The 18528-nt window shown below is 50.7% G+C and overlaps 1 protein-coding gene and 1 long non-coding RNA gene across 8 annotated transcripts in view; one reads left to right on the top strand and one right to left on the bottom strand.

Annotated features, from left to right (window-relative positions):
• Positions 1-851: 851 nt before the first annotated feature.
• Positions 852-6276, bottom strand: SOX9 (SRY-box transcription factor 9). Its single transcript, XM_009251989.4, has 3 exons — positions 5459-6276; positions 4313-4566; positions 852-3734 (listed from the first exon to the last, which is right to left on the bottom strand). The coding sequence occupies exons 1-3, from the start codon at positions 5887-5889 to the stop codon at positions 2890-2892; spliced, it is 1530 nt and encodes a 509-aa protein (XP_009250264.1). The 5' UTR covers positions 5890-6276; the 3' UTR covers positions 852-2889.
• Positions 3462-18528, top strand: part of LOC103892893 (uncharacterized) — a 52789-nt gene continuing 37722 nt past the window's right edge. Inside the window, exons 1-2 of one of the 7 annotated variants that reach the window (XR_008515154.2) lie at positions 3534-3666; positions 7721-7840. This is a non-coding gene — a long non-coding RNA (uncharacterized LOC103892893). The other 6 variants (XR_008515157.2, XR_008515155.2, XR_008515156.2 and 3 more) reach the window with 6 other exon arrangements.

Genomic DNA, 18528 nt, shown 5'->3' with positions numbered 1-18528 from the left:
CTGTCAGAGACACAGGCCCAGTAGTAAAACTAGCCTGAGAGGGTGAAGGTGACTGACTGTTTAGAGACACTTCTCCAATCAGCTGGGGTGTGGGAGTGGGGATGGGGAGGTGTGCCCATGTGAGGGAAGGGGTGATTTCATCTATTTAATGAAAAATGACCTGAACGTTTCTCTGAACCTGGAAACTCCCCATCTAACTGGGGCCAAGGAAAACAGGATTAGGTCTTATTTCTTCTACAATGGCTTTGCGTCTGCTTAGAATGAGTTAAACTGGAGGGAGCAGAAAAATCATCCCTTCATTGTCTCTACAGAGAAATCTGGAAGGCTCTGAATCATTTAATGGGTTAATACGACAGGCTTCCCTCTGGTTCCCTGTAGACATCGTTTTTCTCTGGCTTCCTTTGCTTTTTAAGTGGATACTCCATTTCTTGGGTATGTGTTCATAGGAACAGAAAGTTTGCCATATTAAAACCAGATAAGCAAGTCACCCCTCTGGCATTCTGTCTACTGACAAGCTCCTGCTTTCAGGTCTAATATTCCCTGTGACCTCCACAAGGGACAGCTTTTGCCCTGAAGCATGAGGTCATGAAAACCACAACAAACATTTTTGCCAGAGTGAGCAACTACTGACATGTAATTTTCTGTGTGATCTATTGGAGTGGCACTTTTCAAGATTTTTCTGCCTAGATTTTTGGAGATACAGTCTTTTCCTCAGCGTGTTTTCCAGGATTGCCAAAGTTGCTGATAAAAAACGAAAACATCACAGCGATCAGCACTCCACAATATCTTTTGTGCTCAAATTTGCCAAATCATCCAAAAGGAGAACTGGGTGAATAAATCCACAGGGCCACTTTCTTTTTAATGCAATGTATATTTATTGTAAACAATAATATACAAAAAAAAAGAGAAAGAAAAAGGGAAAGGTAAGTTTCACAGAGAGAACAAAAGGTTTGGGGCTGGGAGGGTAACAAGTGAAACAAACAAAACACGAACACAAACCAAAGCTTTTACCTAAAGACAAAATATGATTTAAATGCCAGGTTTCTTAAGTTACAGAAATATCTTTTTAAAAAGATCTGCTTTTATACAGAAATTGAAGGATGCCATATTATGAGTGCTTTTAAGATTTTATTCTACTGACTTCTAAAACTGTTAATATATCTTTTTTTAAATAAAAAAAAAGTTTGCTGTCTTTTTTAAAAAGCAATCCTCAAACTCTCTAGCCACAGCAGTAATTAAGATTAAGGTCTGTCAGTGGGCTGATCCCCTCCAGGTAGCCTCCCTCACTCCAAGAGAAGATGCAGAGAAATATCGATGACACATGCTTGCATTGTTTTTGTGTCAAAACACACACACACACACACACACACACACACACAATATAGGGCAGCCCAAAGGTCTGTGGCAGAAAACACTGCAAATGACTCAGTGATACACTACATTTGCAATCTCTCATTTATACAAAAAGAGAAACAAGTTTCCAGTTTGTTTTCAACAAAAACAACAAAGAAAAAAGGGATGGACAAAAAGGCATTTATACAAATCTAGGGTGAGGAATCCAAAGAAACTTGCTTTTAATAATAAAAAAAGATTAAAGAGATAAATAAAAAAAAACTGGTTACAGTTAAGAACATAATTTAACAACAGATGACCATACCCTTTGAGGAAGGCTCCAACAACCTATTTTAAAGAAGGTAAAATTGGAAAAAAAAAAAAAAAAGGAAGTTTTTTTTTTGTTTTAATTAAAACCTCTCCTTACAAAATAAATAATTTTAGCACGTGGAATGTCTTGAAGGTTAACTGCTGGCGTTCAGAGAGGCACAGGTGACAGAGCGAGCAGGCATCTGCCTTCCACATGGGGCCCAGGCAGGCAACCGGGGGCAGTGTGCTCGGGCACTTATTGGCTGCTGAAACATTCCCAGAACAGATTTCATCTCCTTTGCTTGCCTGTTACCTCTTTCTTAAGACTGCAGTGAACAAGCAAAGGCAGGAGGAAATGCACTAAAAGAGAGTGCAAATGTTTCCCAGCAGCGTGGTTTTAAGGCTCAAGGTGTTTTTCTCTTGTTTAAAAAATATATATACGATAAAGCTTACCAAATGCTTCTCTAGACTATTGTTTACTCCCATAATTGCAAAATAAGGCCTTTATTTTTTTTAAGGCAGCTCCTCCTTAAATCGCAAAGCCTGAGGAATTAAGCAAACTTAACCCCCAAAACTGATCACACAACACAATTCTGTTTTTAAATGTTAATACAACAGGATTTTTTTTTCTTTTTGTAAGAGAAAGCAAATCTGTACAAAAATACTCTGGTTGCAAGAAAAGCTAGGGCACACTGTTCAACTAAGAGTAGTTTAGCTGTTGGAAAAATAAGAGCTTTAATTTTATCTAAAAATATGTATAAATCCCCTCAAAATGGTAATGAATCATACACAGTACATACTAAAAATATTTAAAATAGAGAATATTCCTCACAGAGGACTTTTTTCTTTAATTACTGCTAAAAAAATAATTACAAAGTCCAAACAGGCAGAGAGATTTAGCACACTGATCACACGATTCTCCATCATCCTCCACGCTTGCTCTGAAGAGGGTTTAAAAAGTCCAGTTTCTCGTTGATTTCGCTGCTCCATTTAGCCACGGTTGGCCTGGCCACTGATTGGCCACAAGTGGGTAATGCGCTTGGATAGGTCATGTTTGTGTCTTGGAAACTTGGGTACGAGTTGCCTTTAGCTTAAATGTCTTTAAGGAAGAAAAAGAAGAAGAAAAAACAAAACAAAATAAAAAAACAAAAAAACACAAATGTCCAAAGGGAATTCTGGTTGGTCCTCTCTTTCTTCGGTTATTTTTAGGATCATCTCGGCCATCTTTGCCCTTCGTGGGAGGCCTCCTCAAGGTCGAGTGAGCTGTGTGTAGACGGGTTGTTCCCAGTGCTGGGGGCTGTGGGTCTGCGGGATGGAAGGGACCCCAGAGGTGTCGGCGATGGGGGTGTACATGGGGCGCTGGGCGGGGTTCATGTAGGTGAAGGTGGAGTAGAGGCCGGTGCCCTGGCCCGCCGCGTGGCTGTAGTAGGAGCTGGAGTTCTGGTGGTCGGTGTAGTCGTACTGTGAGCGGGTGATGGGCGGGTAGGAGGGGCTGTAGTGTGGGAGGTTGAAGGGGCTGTAGGCGATCTGCTGGGGCGAGTGCTGCTGCTGCTCGCTGTAGTGGCTGGGGCTCAGCTGCTCCGTCTTGATGTGTGTTCGCTGGGACTGGCCCGGCTCGCTGCTCAGCGTGGTCAGCGTGTGCGCCTGTGGCTGCTGCGGGGGCGCGGCCGGCTGCTGCGGGGGCGCCGCCTGCGGCTGCGGGGGCGCCTGCGGGGCCGGCGGGGCCTGTGGGGGCTGCTGTGGGGGTGGCGGCGGCGCCTGCTGCTTGGACATCCACACGTGGCCCGCGCCCGCCGGGGTGGCCGCGGTGCTGCTGATGCCGTAGCTGCCCGTGTAGGTGACCTGGCCGTGCGTGGCCGGCACCCCCGGGTGGCCGTTGGGCGGCAGGTACTGGTCAAACTCGTTGACGTCGAAGGTCTCGATGTTGGAGATGACGTCGCTGCTCAGCTCGCCGATGTCCACGTCGCGGAAGTCGATAGGGGGCTGTCTACCCCCCTCTGGCAAGGGGCGCCCCTCTCGCTTCAGGTCAGCCTTGCCCGGCTGCACGTCGGTTTTGGGGGTGGTGGGTGGGGTCGGTGGGCCCTGGGATTGCCCTGTGGACAATAAAAGAACAAGCACGGGAAAATCAACAAGGGCTGTGCAAACGCCCTAGTCTTAGGCACCCTCCGAGGACCCTCCCTCGTTGCTAAAGTGTAATAAGAGCCCGCACCCGCGCAGGAGGCGCGCTGCACCAGAGATAAGTCGCCCAATGATTAACCCGCCGGTACACACTGGACAGCCCCCTTTTATCAGGGGAGGGTCTGGGGCCCGGAGGGTTCGGAAGACCTAATTGCTACTTGTATAAGAGCCCTGTGTGTGCTTTTGGGGTCGGGGAGCAAAGAAGAAGGGGGAGGTCTTGTAAGACTGTAAGGGCATTTTACCTCCCAATAAAAAAGTTAATCTCGTCGGATGCTGGGATTGAGTTGGGGTGTGTGTGTGTGTGTGTGTGTGTGGGTGTGGTGTTTGGGTGCCTCTTAGGCTCTGGGTAGAGAGGGGAGCCGGACAGGCGCAAAGGGTAGTGTGTCCCTCCCGGGAAGCATAAAGTCTCCACGAAGAATCTCCCAGGCGGAGGGCGGGGGTGTGCCAGGCGGGACGGGGTTGGCTTGTGCGGCGGGGCCGAGGGGCGACTCACCCGAGTGCTCGCCGGGGGAGTGCACCTCGCTCATGCCGGACGAGGAGTGAGGCGAGTCGGCCTGCAGCGCCTTGAAGATGGCGTTGGGGGAGATGTGCGTCTGCTCCGTGGCCTCCTCTGCCTCCGCCTGCCCGTTCTTCACCGACTTCCTCCGCCGCGGCTGGTACTTGTAATCCGGATGGTCCTTCTTGTGCTGCACGCGCAGCCGCTCCGCCTCCTCCACGAAGGGCCGCTTTTCGCTCTCGTTCAGAAGTCTGCTCGGGGCGGGGAGGGGGGCACAGAGAAAAAGAGGGAGAGGGGTCAGTGAAATCCGCCGAACTGTCAGGTCGGCGGGGAGGAGGCGGCGACCCAGACCACTCGGTTCCTCTGCACACAACTCCATCTTCCCTCCTGCCTGCAACCACAGCTCATAACTTTTCTTAAAAATAAATAAATAATAAATAAGTTCTTGCAGTCTGACCTGAGCGGTCACTCCCCGCCCCCTCCCTCCCCTCCCCTTCTATTTCTATTTTGGAAACGCTGGAGATGAAAACGACTCCCGCTGCTGCCCCCTAAACGCCTCTGCTGCTCGACTTACCGCCCCCAACCCCAACACCCTTTAAAAACTTTCCCCCAAATTACTTAAGCTGCAAGAAGCTCCCCAATTCTCACCCCCACCATATACTCCCACCTATTGCCAGTAGCCTCCCTCCTCCCGCCTCCCAATTCTTGCCAAGGGTCTCCTCCCACCTCAGTTTCTCCCTTGCCCCATCTCCGTGGGTGTAGTGGGGCTACACGAGAGAGTGCAGTTTTAAGAGGCGGGGTAGGGGGGAGGCAAGTTTCACTTCCCCGCCCCATTGAGCTTCCAGGCGACTGGAGAGCAGGCTGGCAGCCCCCTCCTTCCGTCTCCCACCAGTCTTGGTCCATCCTCCAGCTACCTTTACCTCCCTCAACCCTTCCACTTACCACCCCCCTCCTCCGCGTCCCCGCGAGCAGCCCAAGAACTTTGTCACAGTTACACCCCGTTCCCACTCTCACCCCCGTCCCGCTGGCTCCCGGAACGGCAGCTCCCGGGCGATGGGAGGCGGGGCGGGGCAAGTCAGCCCTGGCCAGCGCCCCCAGCCGTCGCGATGCCCACCCTGCTGCGCCGCCCCCGCCGGGCCCTACCTCCAGAGCTTGCCCAGCGTCTTGCTGAGCTCGGCGTTGTGCAAGTGCGGGTACTGGTCCGCGAGCTTCCTGCGCGCCGCCTGCGCCCACACCATGAAGGCGTTCATGGGCCGCTTGACGTGCGGCTTGTTCTTGCTGGAACCGTTGACGCGCACCGGCATGGGCACCAGCGTCCAGTCGTAGCCCTTGAGCACCTGGCTGACCGCCTCGCGGATGCACACGGGGAACTTGTCCTCCTCGCTCTCCTTCTTCAGGTCGGGCTCGCCCTTGGGGAACGTGTTCTCCTGGGGCCGCGTGTTCTCGGTGTCCGAGCCGGAGCCCGACGGGCAGGGCGAGCCCGCGGAGTCCTCGGACATAGTGGGGCTGGGGGCGCCGGACAGGCCCTTCTCCTGCTCGTCGGTCATCTTCATGAAGGGGTCCAGGAGATTCATACGCGGGCCCGGGGCAGGGGGCTGGTGGCCGGGAAAGGCGAGAAGCCGCGGCGGCTCGGGGACTCGAGGCGCGGGCTCCTCTCCCCTCAGCTGCCCGGATGCGGAGCGAGCGGCTCCCAGGGAGGCTGGCGCGTCGGCCGGCTACCGCGGCGAGCACTTAGGAAGGCGCGGGGTGGCCAGTCCACAGCTGCCCGCTCCAAGTAGGGGGAGGCGAATTGGAGAGGAGGAGGGGAGGAAAAAGAGCAAAAGTGGGGGCGTTTGCACCCCTTCTCTTCTCCTCCTGCAAAGAAAAGTTTCCGGGGTTGAAACTGGCGAGTCTCCGCGCCACTGAAGTTTCCAGTCAGTTTCGAGCTCCGCTCTCGGCTCTCCAACTCCCAGCTCAGGGTCTCTTTAATAAATACTCCGCCTCACCTTAGAGCCACCCGCCAATCACAGCACAGCAGTCCCAAGGTTGGCAGGCAGCTGATTGGACCCGATTTTGGGGAGGGAGGAGGATTGTGGCACTGGGCTGGGTGACGAGACAGGAGGGGAGGAGAGGGGAGGGGAGCGCAGCCAAAGGGTGGACGGTCGGGTAGCGGGGGCGGGGGGTGCTGCGGGGAAGGCGGGGGACCCGGGACTTCCAAGTGTGTAAGTTTGTCGTACTCTCGGAATGCCAGAATTTTAGTGCCTTCTCCGCGCGAATCTGTGTGTGTGTGTGTGTGTGCGTGCAAGTGTGTGTGTCTAGACTAGGATCTACCCCCACCTCCGACATTTCTTTTCACTGCTCTCTCCGCGGCACCGGGGACTTAGCTGGAGTTTGCAGTATTCAAAAAGCAGCCGCTTCTTAACGCGTAGCCGAGTTTACGCGCCTAGAGCGAGCCTGCCTGCCTGCAAAAGTGCTTAGAAATAGTCTTTTGAAGCAAATGTTTTGGTGACTCAACGCCCGCTGTTCCTCCGTAATAATCCATATAAATAGATTAACATGCTCGGGTTCGCCGGGGCTGGTGCGGCTGGTCAGGATTCTGCTGCGCTTTTGCAAAGGGAGTCAATGGAAAGCAAAGCTAAGTCCCCGCGAAGGTTGGCAGCGGCGGCCGTGGCCACGCAGGAGCCCGGCGCTCTCGAGGCCGCCCCGCGCCACATCGACCTTGAGCTCTGACAAGTCCTTCTCCAGCCGCCTCTACCCGCGACCCTGCCGACACTCCTCAGTAACAGGGCTACTGCTCTGACGTTTTGGTCTTTGCCTCCTGGCCGAGTCAAAAACGTCAGCCGAGTCGCCCTGTCTGGGGAGAGTTTGCTAACTGCTCTGGCTTTGAGAGATCGAAGTTTGCCAATGCGGCTGTCCCGGGCCGCGAGGCCCAGGCCGGTCACTTGGTTTGTAAAAGACCAAACAAATGGGCACCACCGCAGACAAAACGCTCCACTCTGGCGGAGTCGTGCTGCTTGCCTGCATTTACTAAACACCTGAAGGGGTGAAGCGCCGGTGCTTCTGACTCTAGTCCGGTCGGTTCAGACCTGCATATATAGTTGGAAGTTCTGGGGGAGGCATTGGTGTCTCTCATGTATTTCAAGTGTGATTTGAGCACAACCTTTGTGTTTACACGAAATGCTTAGAGCCAGGTTGGGTAAGTGCGGAGCTATCTGCTCTGGGACAGAAGAAAAGTCTTGGTCGCTTGCGGGTTCTGTGCTTTCAGAATCCCAAATAAACGCACAGCATTGGGAAACTCTTAATTTTAAACTCTGCCCCCCCCCCTTTGGGCTCTTGCAAAAATTCGCCTCAATTAAATTATTGTTATGGTGAATCGGCCCACATCATATTAAAAACTAGTTTTTTTTCCCTTTCTAATTTGCGAAGTGAGGACACTATCACAAGATCCAAATCAATGTCCTTCCGGGAGGATTCCTTAAAATCTTGTTTTCTCTCGTCTTCGGAAGAAGCCCGACATTTCTTAAAGGAAATGGAGCTCTTCATAAGGTACTAAGTTACAGTCTTGTTCAACAGCATTTTTTTTTTTAACGAATGTAACTTCTTCAAATGGGATGTTTCTGGTGCCCTATAGCTCGTTTACAAATTTAAGAGATTTGCATACAATAGCTTCGTATCCAGGGCTCTGTGATTACTTTCAGAAAGTGTTAAGAACAGCATCGTCCTTTCCTAGGAGAAAAAAATCCGCGTAGTGTGGACCTATTTCTGTGTCCCGGGTAGAAGGGCATTGTGTGTACAGTATAACTGTGTAATTCTCAGACACCTGATTCAGGAGACTCGGAGACCATCGGGCAGACATTTTAGCCAGGTCGTCTGTACTTAGTTGTATTATATTGTAATTACCATGTTTGCTGGAATAAAGTTAGTGAAGAGGGCTATGACTTTAAGATATTTTGGAATATTTCACTAAATATGTGTCAAGATATATATGTATATGTATAAATATACTTTTAATGCAATTATGCAATAAGATACTAATATGTAGAGTTTTACATCATAAACGACGTGGATTTATACATTTCCCGTTGATTTGATGCAAGCATTTTTGAATTTTATATCTTTCTGAAAACTTAGGATGAACAGGCGACTTAAAAATGGACTGCAGTTTTTATCTGTATCCAGAGGGGGCGCCAAAAGCCCAGAAACTGTTTCCAACTCCGAGAACCAGGGAAAACTTGGATGGTGGTGGCTGGGGGTGGTGTGTTCCAGTCAATCTGGACTGCTCTGCTGCTGAGATTTATATTTGCAGGAATTCCTACGCGATATTCTCTCCCGTGCGGATCCGCCTCTGCGCAGCTCAGTGAGGGAACTTGTGTCTGTAGAGATCCGGGTGAAAAAAGAGCACTTGAGATGCCAGCCGTTTCTATTCTGCGCAGAATTTGGGGACTGAGGCCAGGAGAAGGCCCCTATCCCCCAGGTGCCAAGCGTTGCCACAGTAAGGCCAAGTCTAGCGTGTGGCACTGTCAGTTCGCGAGTGGATCGGTCCTGCATTTCTGCAGGGGCCTCCCGGTGCCCACTCCCCTTTCCCCATTCAGGAGCTCCATTCGCTTCGTTGTGTCTTTCTCAGGTCGTCCCGACCCCTCCTCCCTGACCTGGGAAGACGCGCGCAGTCCCCGACCAGAGGACCTCAGACACAGGTAGAAGGAAAGGAACCCGCTCCTGATGTTCAGGTTACAGATCTGGAAACTAAGGCTGTTGACCCAGAGTTAGCTAGAGCATTTAGCCAGGGGCGAAACGAGCCAGGGTCCTCCTCCATCTGATGCGGTGAGGGAAGGAAAGGGCGCAGGTCAAGAGGCAGGAGACGGAGGGCGCTTCTCCGTGTTCGGGACGTGGTTTCGGATACCCGCTCTTGAGCAAGCGCCGCGCGCGAGGTCTGCCGCCGGGAGCGGAGACACAGAGGTGCGAGTGGCTCCCCAGGGAAGCCCTCGGGAAACCGAGGTCTGGGATCTCCCCCTTTCCCCCTCTTGCACGTCCCGGGCCGGCGCCGGGCTCAATTTCCCCAGCGGGGGCCGCCAATCTCTCCTCCACGTCTACGCGGGAGCTGAGACCGGAGCCCAGAGTTGCTGGCGCAGGGCGAGTTTCGCGCAAACACTCATTGCTCAGGATGGGGGTGAGGGATGCGAGCGGATGGGGTTCCTTTTACCTGGCGAATTAAAGACCACAACCTCCCTATCCAAACTTCCTTAGCAAAAGTGGGGACGGTGTTTAAATCCGTTTTCAGTAGGGACGCTTTTCTGTCCTTAGGGAAAGTTTGGTGGGGTGAGCAGCGGCGTCCCCCAAATATCTCAGCCCCGGGCAATGTTCTCATTAGGGGTGATGGGAAAAGGGATTACCCCTTGTCCATTCCAGTTCCCCGGGCCGGGTCCCTTGCAGGTAGAAGACTCCAATCCCTGGAGGGACAGGTCCCCGTGTCCCGGGCTCCCAGCCGCTCCAGTAATTAGTACTTTTCGCTGGGCTTGGAGCGTGTTTATCGTCCGCTCTTCACGCCGGACACGAGTTTCTTGTGGAAGGGAGCGACCGGTAAGCCCGTCTCTGGACTGGCGCTGGGCTGGACAGCAACAGCTAAGGGGAAAAGGAAAGTACCAGATAGCGTCGTAGGTGCGCAAAAAATATCTGTTGACTGACCGAATAGATGTCACCTGTGGACGTGTTGCCCGAGTGAGTGCATGTCCCATCACAGCCGCCAGACCTCCCAGCGACAGTTGCGAACACGCGATGCTTGTGCATTCCTGCGTGTGTATTTCTCCCCACACGGGAGCCCGACTTTGGGAAGTTGACCTGCATGTGCTACCCAGGGCTGTGGAATCCCGACCCCGCTAACACTGCAGACTAAGAGGCATGTTTCCGTTTTCTTCCTTTTCCTGTTTTCGAAAAAAAGAAAGATGAGGTGGACGGGAGGTGTCAGGTGAGGGAGCGCGAACCTCCAATCTGCCCTGGTGACCTGGCCGGGTCTGGGGGCGTCGGGCGGCTGTAACACAGCAGGGCGCCCCGGGGGTACGGACCGGAGCCCAAGCCGGAGACCAGACGAGCTGGCTTGTCGTGGAGCTGCGGAGCCGAGCAGGGAAAAAGGAGGGGTGGGAGTGGAAGGCCCCAGTCCCAAAGGGACTGCGCTCCCAAAGGGAGTGTGCTCTTTTTTCATTCTGGGTTTTGCGAAAATATCAATCCTTAGCGGTGGCACCGGGGAGCCGCGCGTCATGCGGATTCCCTCAACTCATCCCTAGAACACCCTGCGGAAAATTTCCTAGGCCATCTCTTCCCCCTAACGCCCACTCCCACTACTTTAAAAAGTCTTTCAGGCATTTTTAGCTGAAGGTGATTTTGCCTTGGTGATTTAAAAGTAAAGATAAAGTAAGCGCTCAATGCAGTGGTGCCTCCTTTGCGACATACTCGGCCGGGGCCACTTCGGCCCCAAGAGCTTCCTCCGCACCAGCACCTGCTCCTCCCCTTCGATCACCTTTCATTTTAGGTCTATGCAGTCTCAGGTAACGACCAAAGAGAGCCGAGATTCTCAGGATGGTTTTGTGGGGTTTCCCTAGGGGAGGGCAGTCTCAATGGCGATGATTTCATCTCAGTCTGGAGGGATTCTAACCAGCGCTTCCCTCTAAGAGATCCCATTGGGTGGGTGATTATTCCGGATCTTAATCAGAGAAAATGTCCCCATCAAGCCACGGAAATAGAGGACATGCTTGTAAGGTACAATTTCGAAGGTAACGGTCAGAGTTAAAGACCAATTATCCTGTCTTTCCTGCGATCCTTTCCGTCTCAACAGGACCCGGGAAGTCCCGGGCAGAGCGCATCTCCCTGGCTCCTGCAAGCTACAGCTTCACCCAGCTTCGTGTTGGGCTCCGTTTTGGTTTTGGAGCGGCGTGAGGGAGTCTCGGGGGCTAGGTCGACTGCCACTGGCCTGAGCTCCGGACTCGGGGGGTAGCGCGTCCTGTCCCAAGGGCCTCCCGCCCCCGGGAAGGCCAAGGTCATGAGGTCAGACCCCAACTTTTGGGCTTCCGCGAGAGTAAAGCCCCCGGATGGTCTTCGGAGCTGTGACGTCACAAAAAGTGCTTGGGGTAGGCGGACCCACGGCTTTGTTAAACAGCCCAGGGGCTTCGGGGAGGAGTGGGGGCCCAAAGCAACTCAGGGAGCCGTTGAGCTTCCTGCTTTGTCATTGTTTATTTCAAATTAATTTCATGGTGCCTGTCGCTGACTGCAAGGCTGCAGGAGAGACAGGCTGCCCTCGGGGTCTCTCCCAGCCTAGATAGGCACACCAGGGATTTTTGAGAAAGCAGAGATTTTTGGTTTTCTTTCTTTCTTTTGTTTCTCTCTGTGCTATCTTTCTCCCAAGGCCCTTTCTCTCACTGATGTAAAAGGAAGAAGTGGAATAGTAAATGTCTTCTTTTTCTGTCTTTAGCGTTTTGTTTTCCGGATGGGTTGTGAAATTTGGACTGGCCTAGGAGAGGACAATATTCCCCTTCCAAATCACTAAGACCCAGAAAATATAACAGTGTTCCTGTCACTATCTTTTGGATCACATGTGTTTACCCCCACGAGAAAGGGCAGGTTGTTTTCTTCCGCAGAGTTCTAGGACTGGAACCTGTTACTTTTTCTTCCCTAGTTTCCAGGTTGGCTAAAATGTGAGGGAATCCTGACAAAACACAGTCAGAAGGCATCAACTGTATTACAGAAACTGATCCCCTTTGGGGTCCGCCTAAAGCTCGCCAAACTGTTAGCTTTGGTTGGCAAAAGAAGACTTTTTGTCTCATCTGCCTTAATATCCACAGGCAAAGCAGAGACAGATAAACAGTTACTAGTATAATTTAGGGGTAGGGTTACTATAGATTCAAGTATATGGGCATTTAATGTTTCCCCTAAATACTCATTTTCTTGGAGCAGTGGAGACATCTCATAGGTTGAGATGTTTTCCTCAGCAGCCAGGAGAAAAGGTGGTGTCTGACCCTGACAGAGGGGTTGATACCCTACCTGGAAGGTATGCTTTCTACCATATGATTGGACAGAAAGGCAGAGTGGGTTTGCTCAGATATTCCACCCAGGCGTTCACCCCATCCCCACGCCTCCAGGGTCCACTTCTCCCCAGGGACCTGGCTCTAGAGTTTTCCTAGGGAGCTCCCAGTAGAGCATTAGTTTGAACCCCAGCTATATTAAATATATGCGGTATCATGGGCGGCAAAGCAGGCGGTTGCGGGCGCTTGCAAATTTGCAAAGCACAGACGAACATGAGTCTGGGCAGGGATTGGGGGAATGGGGTGGCTACATCTAAATGTTTCTAGGATTCCAAATGACGGAGTAGAGTTCTGGGTAGAGGAAGTACAACGTGGTGGGGACACCATGTCCTTTCCATCCTGTCTTTCCCTGTCACTTGTCATGTCTCTCCCATTTAGCCCAACGTCAAATCATTCTGATTTTTGAATAAATCAATTCAGTGAATATTGCTTGAGGGCTGACAATGTGCCTAAACTTCTGGAGGAGACAAGATTTCGTCTCTGCTATTGTCTCCAGGTCTGGTTTCCAACAGAATCCAGCCTCTGTCCACGTGAACTCTGCTCTGTCCTCTGGGCTCATAATGTTCTGAGACTCTCTCTTGCTGCCTCTTTCATGGATTCCCCCTCTATTTCCCTGAGACGACTCACAGGTCACAGAAAGCTGCCTCCCATCCTTGCGGCTCCATCAAGGTGCTTTGGAGGCAGGTAAAGCACAGGTAAGGAGTGGCACCCCAGGCTCCTGGCTCGGTGGCAGACTCAGTCCCATCTCTTTCCTCTTGGCCCCAGGAGCCCTGCTGATGCCGTGTTGCCCTTTGACTGGGCCATCTTCTTTCCCCGCCCTCGCCCCTTCTTGGTCCAAGCCCAGAAATGCCTTGTAGTGTGTGGTACGCTTCACTCTCTCTTTGGGGGACATCTGCCAACCAGCACAGTGGTGATGACAGTTTCCAGATGATTTTCCAGGAGCAAAGAAATGTTCTGGGGGAGGAGAGAGTGGCATTGGCCAAACACTGAGTGGGCTGAACATTGTGGTTCCGGAAGAGGCCCAGGGAGGTGGAGTTTCATGAGGCTCAAAGATTTCTTTTTCCCCTTTAGATTCTGCCTAAAGCAAAAGTCACTAATTGCTTTGTATTTTCCTGGCACTTAAATGGTTCTCTGGTTTCTGACTCTCCTCCAGGAACTTAGGTTTTAGGAAAGCAGGGCTTCAGGGTGATATCAGCGGGGACATTTGCCTCTAAGCTCACCTTCCTCAGCTCAGCTAGGCCCAAGGCCTACTTCAGCCAACTCTTGGGTTATTATAGGATCCTCAGCCAAGTGGACTGCACAGTCTGGGCAGAGGATAGAATATAAACTCACCTATCCCCTTCTCCTGTCTCTGGGATTTGCCACTCCAACTTCACTTCTGCTTGAAGCATTTTGATATTTAGTCAGGCAAACCAGGAAGTGCTAGTGAAGTTTTGGAGACTTAAGAATAGATTCAGGCCAGGCGCGGTGGCTCACGCCCATATTACCAGCACTTTGGGAGCCCAAGGGGGACGAATCACTTGTGGTCAGGAGTTCGAGACCAGCCTGGCCATCATGATGAAACCCGGTCTCTACTAAACATACAAAAATTAGCCAGGCATGGTGGCACATGCCTGTAATCCCAGCTACTCGGGAGGCTGAGGTAGGAGAATTACTTGAACCCGGGAGGCAGAGATTGCAGTGAGCTAAGGTTGTGCCATTGCACTCCAGCCTGGGCGACAGAGTGAGACTCTGTCTCAAAATAAATAAATAAATAAATAAATAAATAAAAGAATGGGTTCAGAGAAAAGAATTCAGTTCTCTCTTGATTCTGAAAAATCTTGGATTTATATGCTATACCTCATCTTTACTTTTCTTTTTCATGTACTGGGAAGGCTTTCTTTCAGTCCTTTCTTGCAACTTTCCTTTTCAGGGAAAGGTGCCTCTCCCAGATAAAAGCTGCCCGCACCTATCTTACCTTGGGAAAGATGTGAGGCTTATTCAGACTATGGAGTAAATGACTACTAAGGCTTCATATGTTCTCAGTCTAAGAGGCAGTGAGACTTAAATAAGGGGTAGGGATCTAGTTTAAATGCTAACCCCTCTGTGAAGATTTGAGGACTCCCCAGGAAAAGCTATTGGCTCCCATCTCTGTGTTTTTATAACATTTTGTTCAGGCCTCTATGGTGCTGCTGTCTTTGTGTATATATGCTCCACAGCTGAAATGTGATCTCCTCGAGGAAAAGCACGTAGTGTTATCCTCTTTGTATCCTCAGTCTGTGCGCCACATAGACTCTGCTGAATAAATGTTCATATAGGGAATGAATGCTAAAATATAGCCAAAGCAATGAATACCTAATGGTAGAATTTCAGCCATTAGGCACACAGTGTGACATCTTGATCACTTAGATGGAATGTCCTTAAAGCTCCCTTTGAAATGTGTCTGGCACATGACTCCTTATGCCACTTACAAGGAAATCTGTCCTTGTCTTGGCACCTTCATATACATTTCCTGCCCTCTGATTTTTTTTTTTTTGAGAGAGGGTCTCATTCCCATCGCCCAGGCTAGAGTGCAATGGTGTGATTTCAGCTTACTGCAACCGTGACTTCTTGAGCTTAGGTGGCCCTCCCACTTCAGTCTCCTGAGTAGCTGGGACTACAGGTGTGCAACACTATGCCCTGCAAATTTTTTGTATTTTTAGTGGAGATGGGGTCTCATTATGTTACCCAGGCTGGTCCCAAACTCCTGGGCTCAAGTGATCCTCCTGCCTGGGCCTCCCAAAGTGCTAGGATTATAGGTGTGAGCCACTGTGCCTGGCCTTGACTTCCTTCTGTAAGAAAGAGTGTTGTAGACCTCCTTTGGAGAGTATTTGGAGTGATGGATAAAAAGCTTTCAGACTGCAAGCTTTATACATTTCTGGCCTGGATTTACAGGTTTTGAGAAAACAATCAAACTGCAAACTGAAATCATTATTAACATATCAGGACCTCTAAAACCCCCAGACCTTGCTGCCCAAATATACAATGAAAATAACTTTTTTTCTTCCTGGTTTTTTTGCTTGCTTTTCTAAGTTCAATGCACAGTCCTTTCACAGATGAGCCCTGGTGGTGGTGTGGCTGAATGGTGAATGAATGGTGGGCGGAGATGGTGGTTGTGGGGAGTTGGTGCCTAGGAGACGATTATGACCTGGCCTTTCTCTGCAGCTCCTCTTGGGAAGGCATTTTCTTCTTTCTGCAAACCGTGCTGCTGTTTGTTTGGAGAAGGAGAGCTTGGGTATGGAATTAGCGGGTGTCATGTGGGCTGCACGTGTGGCTGGAGCTACCTGAAATCTGTAGGCTAATCACTCCCAGATGGCCCCAGGGACTGCAGTCCCCAGAGCCCCAGAAGCACAAATCCCTTCCCAGCCCCTCCTGTAGAAGGGGAGGAGTGGGAGTTAAAGGGAAAGCAAGAATGGCAGTGAGTGTACACAGTGTGTGTTGTCTGTATCATTCGTGCCTCTGACCCTGCATCCTCTGACCCGGGGTATTGGAGAAACAAAATCACCCACCACTACTCTTGCCCCTAATCCAAACTGTGATTTATTTGGAAGAAGAAGGAGGAGGAGTGGGAAGAGGTGAAAAGGAAAATGAGGACAGGAGGAGGAGAGAAACATTAGCTTCAGGAACTGTTGCATTGGCTTGGGGTTGGGGAAGGATGGGCGGGGTTCATTTCAACAGCTATTTACTTAGTTATTAAATGTCAAAAGTGCTGTAGCTTTTTGCTGCTTCTGGGTGAAACCTGTTGCTCAGATGGGTGGGGTGATGCACTGAGGGGTCACGGGAGAGGCACTCTTTTCCAGCCTGTGGGCAGCCACCACATGTAGGAAGTGTAGGATGTCGGCTTGGGGAGGAGAAGCCTTGGTTTTGGCCCCCTGTCTGTTTAGAGCCTGTATTCTCTCTGTTTTGTCAGCTTCTACCCACAACTGTGGCCTCTATGCCTCTCCCCTGCAACCAGCCTTTGCCTGGACTCAGTGATGACAGCTCTACGCAGTCTCCCCTGAATAAACACCCATTCGCACACTGCACCATCACTCATTGACGTGGGGGAATCCTGGGAGGACACGCCTATTCATTCTCTCCCTCTGTCTCTCTCATACACACACATGAGCCACTCCAAAGCACACATATTCATATGTTCTTGTTCCTTCTCAAATAATTCCATCACTAATACACATTCCTTGCTGCTGCTTCCTGCTTTCGCTTTTGAAGTGCCCTTCCATCCACTCCTCAGCATATGTCTAGGAGGCTGTGAGGGGAAGGAAGGAATTATTCTCTTTGTTTTCCACCTAAAGAAACAGAAGCTCTGGCAATAGCCGGCTGCTTGCTCAAGGTGACACAGTTAATGGAGAGGCAGATCTCTGGATGCCGCGTCTCGGGCCACGCCTTCCTCCCCCGCCGCCACGTGCATACACAGAATTCCTCATGCTGCTGCTATCACGGAACTCAGGGTACGGGTGCACCCCACAAGCCCACTCCTCCACAGTCTTCTTGTTCTCCCTGTGCTCTTGTTCACTCTTTTTTGGGTCACGTGGAGAGACTGGGACTCCACTGTTTTGTGAAGTGCATCTCTGATTTTATCTCCTCCCTTCTCCCCTAATCAGGGTTTGGCTGCCTTTGTCTACTAGGAGCAGAGAACAAAGTGTGACTTGAACCATGCACATCAAATGTGTCCTCCATTTGTTTAATTTCCTTTTCATGAGACCCTTCTCCCTGGTTTGTAGGAATGGTGTGTGGGTTGAGTTTGTTTCACAGCGATCGTTACTTTATTTTACTCTGCTATGTGCTGGGATTTCTTTCTTCTCTATGGGATGTGGCAGCCTTTTTATATCTTGATCCAGATTTTCAAAATCATTTTACTCTACAAAGCAGAAATTGGATGCCACCACCCTCTTACACCTGGAAGAGTCCTCATCATTTTGGAAGTGCAGGGCCCTCTACTATTACCCTGTCCTTTTTCTGCTCCTGGAGGCATTTTTTTTTTTTTTTTTTTTGAGAGAAAATCTCGCTCTGTCACCCAAGCTGGAGTGCTGGAGTGCAGTGGCGCCATCTCAGCTGACTGCAACATCCACCTCCCAGGTTCAAGCGATTCTCTTGTCTCAGTCTCCTGAGTAGCTGGTATTACAAGCACATGCCACCATGCCTGACTAATTTTTGTATTTGTAGTAGAGATGGGGTTTCACCATGTTGGCCAGGTTGGTCTCGAACTCCTGACCTCAGACCTCAGGTGATCTGCCCACCTCAGCCTCCCAAAGTGCTGGGATTACAGGTGTGAGCCACCGTGCCTGGCCTGACATTTCTTAATAAAAGGCAGTGCTTGCACAGCCCTTCGTATGAACTTGGTAATCTGCTAAGAGCTTTACCTGGATATATTACCTTGTGTGCCCCCAGGAACCTTTTGTGGTGGTTCTTATTATTTTCCTCATTTTACAGATGGGAAAGATGAGGTGCAGAGTGGTTAATTCACTTGGCTCATATCTCACAGCTGTAGGTGTTAAGGGGTAAAAACCAACACTAACAACAACAATTAAACAAGAAAACAGTAGCTACCAAATTTTGGAAGCTTATAATGTAAAAACTCAATACAAACTGGGATGGCTACCCTGTTATCATCTCTGTTCCACATCGGGGGAAACGGTGTTTACCATGGCCTTGTTTCTTTCTGGCCTTGCCTTGTTTTCTTTGGACTACAGGTTTTGTGGGGCAATGTTAGTTCACATTTAGAGATGGCAGTCCCTGAGCCAGGTTGTCAATGGAAGAGAGTGGGTTAGAAAGGAAGAGGGGCTGCTGAGAATTTCTTTTTTGAGACAGAGTCTTGCTCTGTCGCCCAGGCTGGAGTGCAGTGGCGTAATCTCAGCTCACTGCAACCTCCGCCTCCTGGGTTCAAGATATTCTCGTGCCTCAGTCTCCTGAATAGCTGGGACTGCAGGCACGCGCCACCATGCCTGGCTAATTTGTGTGTGTGTGTGTGTGTGTGTGTGTGTGTGTGTGTGTGTATATATATATATATTTTTTTTTTTTGTAGAGATGGGGCTTCACCATGTTGGCCAGGCTGCTCTTGAACTCCTGACCTCAGGTGATCCACCTGTCTTGGCCTCCCAAAGTGCTGGGATTACAGGTGTGGGCCACTGTGCCCTGCCTGCTGAGAAC

This window comes from Pongo abelii, chromosome 19 (assembly GCF_028885655.2).
Source record: "Pongo abelii isolate AG06213 chromosome 19, NHGRI_mPonAbe1-v2.0_pri, whole genome shotgun sequence".
Lineage (NCBI taxonomy): Eukaryota > Metazoa > Chordata > Mammalia > Primates > Hominidae > Pongo > Pongo abelii.
This window is presented reverse-complemented; position numbering and strand designations above follow the sequence as displayed.

Excerpts from the sequence above, each read along its gene's own strand:
- SOX9 (XM_009251989.4), bottom strand. The coding sequence starts at position 5,889 with ATGAATCTCCTGGACCCCTTCATGAAGATGACCGACGAGCAGGAGAAG. Across the intron at positions 4,567-5,458 it reads ACGCTGGGCAAGCTCTGGAG|ACTTCTGAACGAGAGCGAAA; the intron begins GTAGGGCCCGGC and ends CGCCCCGAGCAG. Across the intron at positions 3,735-4,312 it reads CTCCCCCGGCGAGCACTCGG|GGCAATCCCAGGGCCCACCG; the intron begins GTGAGTCGCCCC and ends TATTGTCCACAG.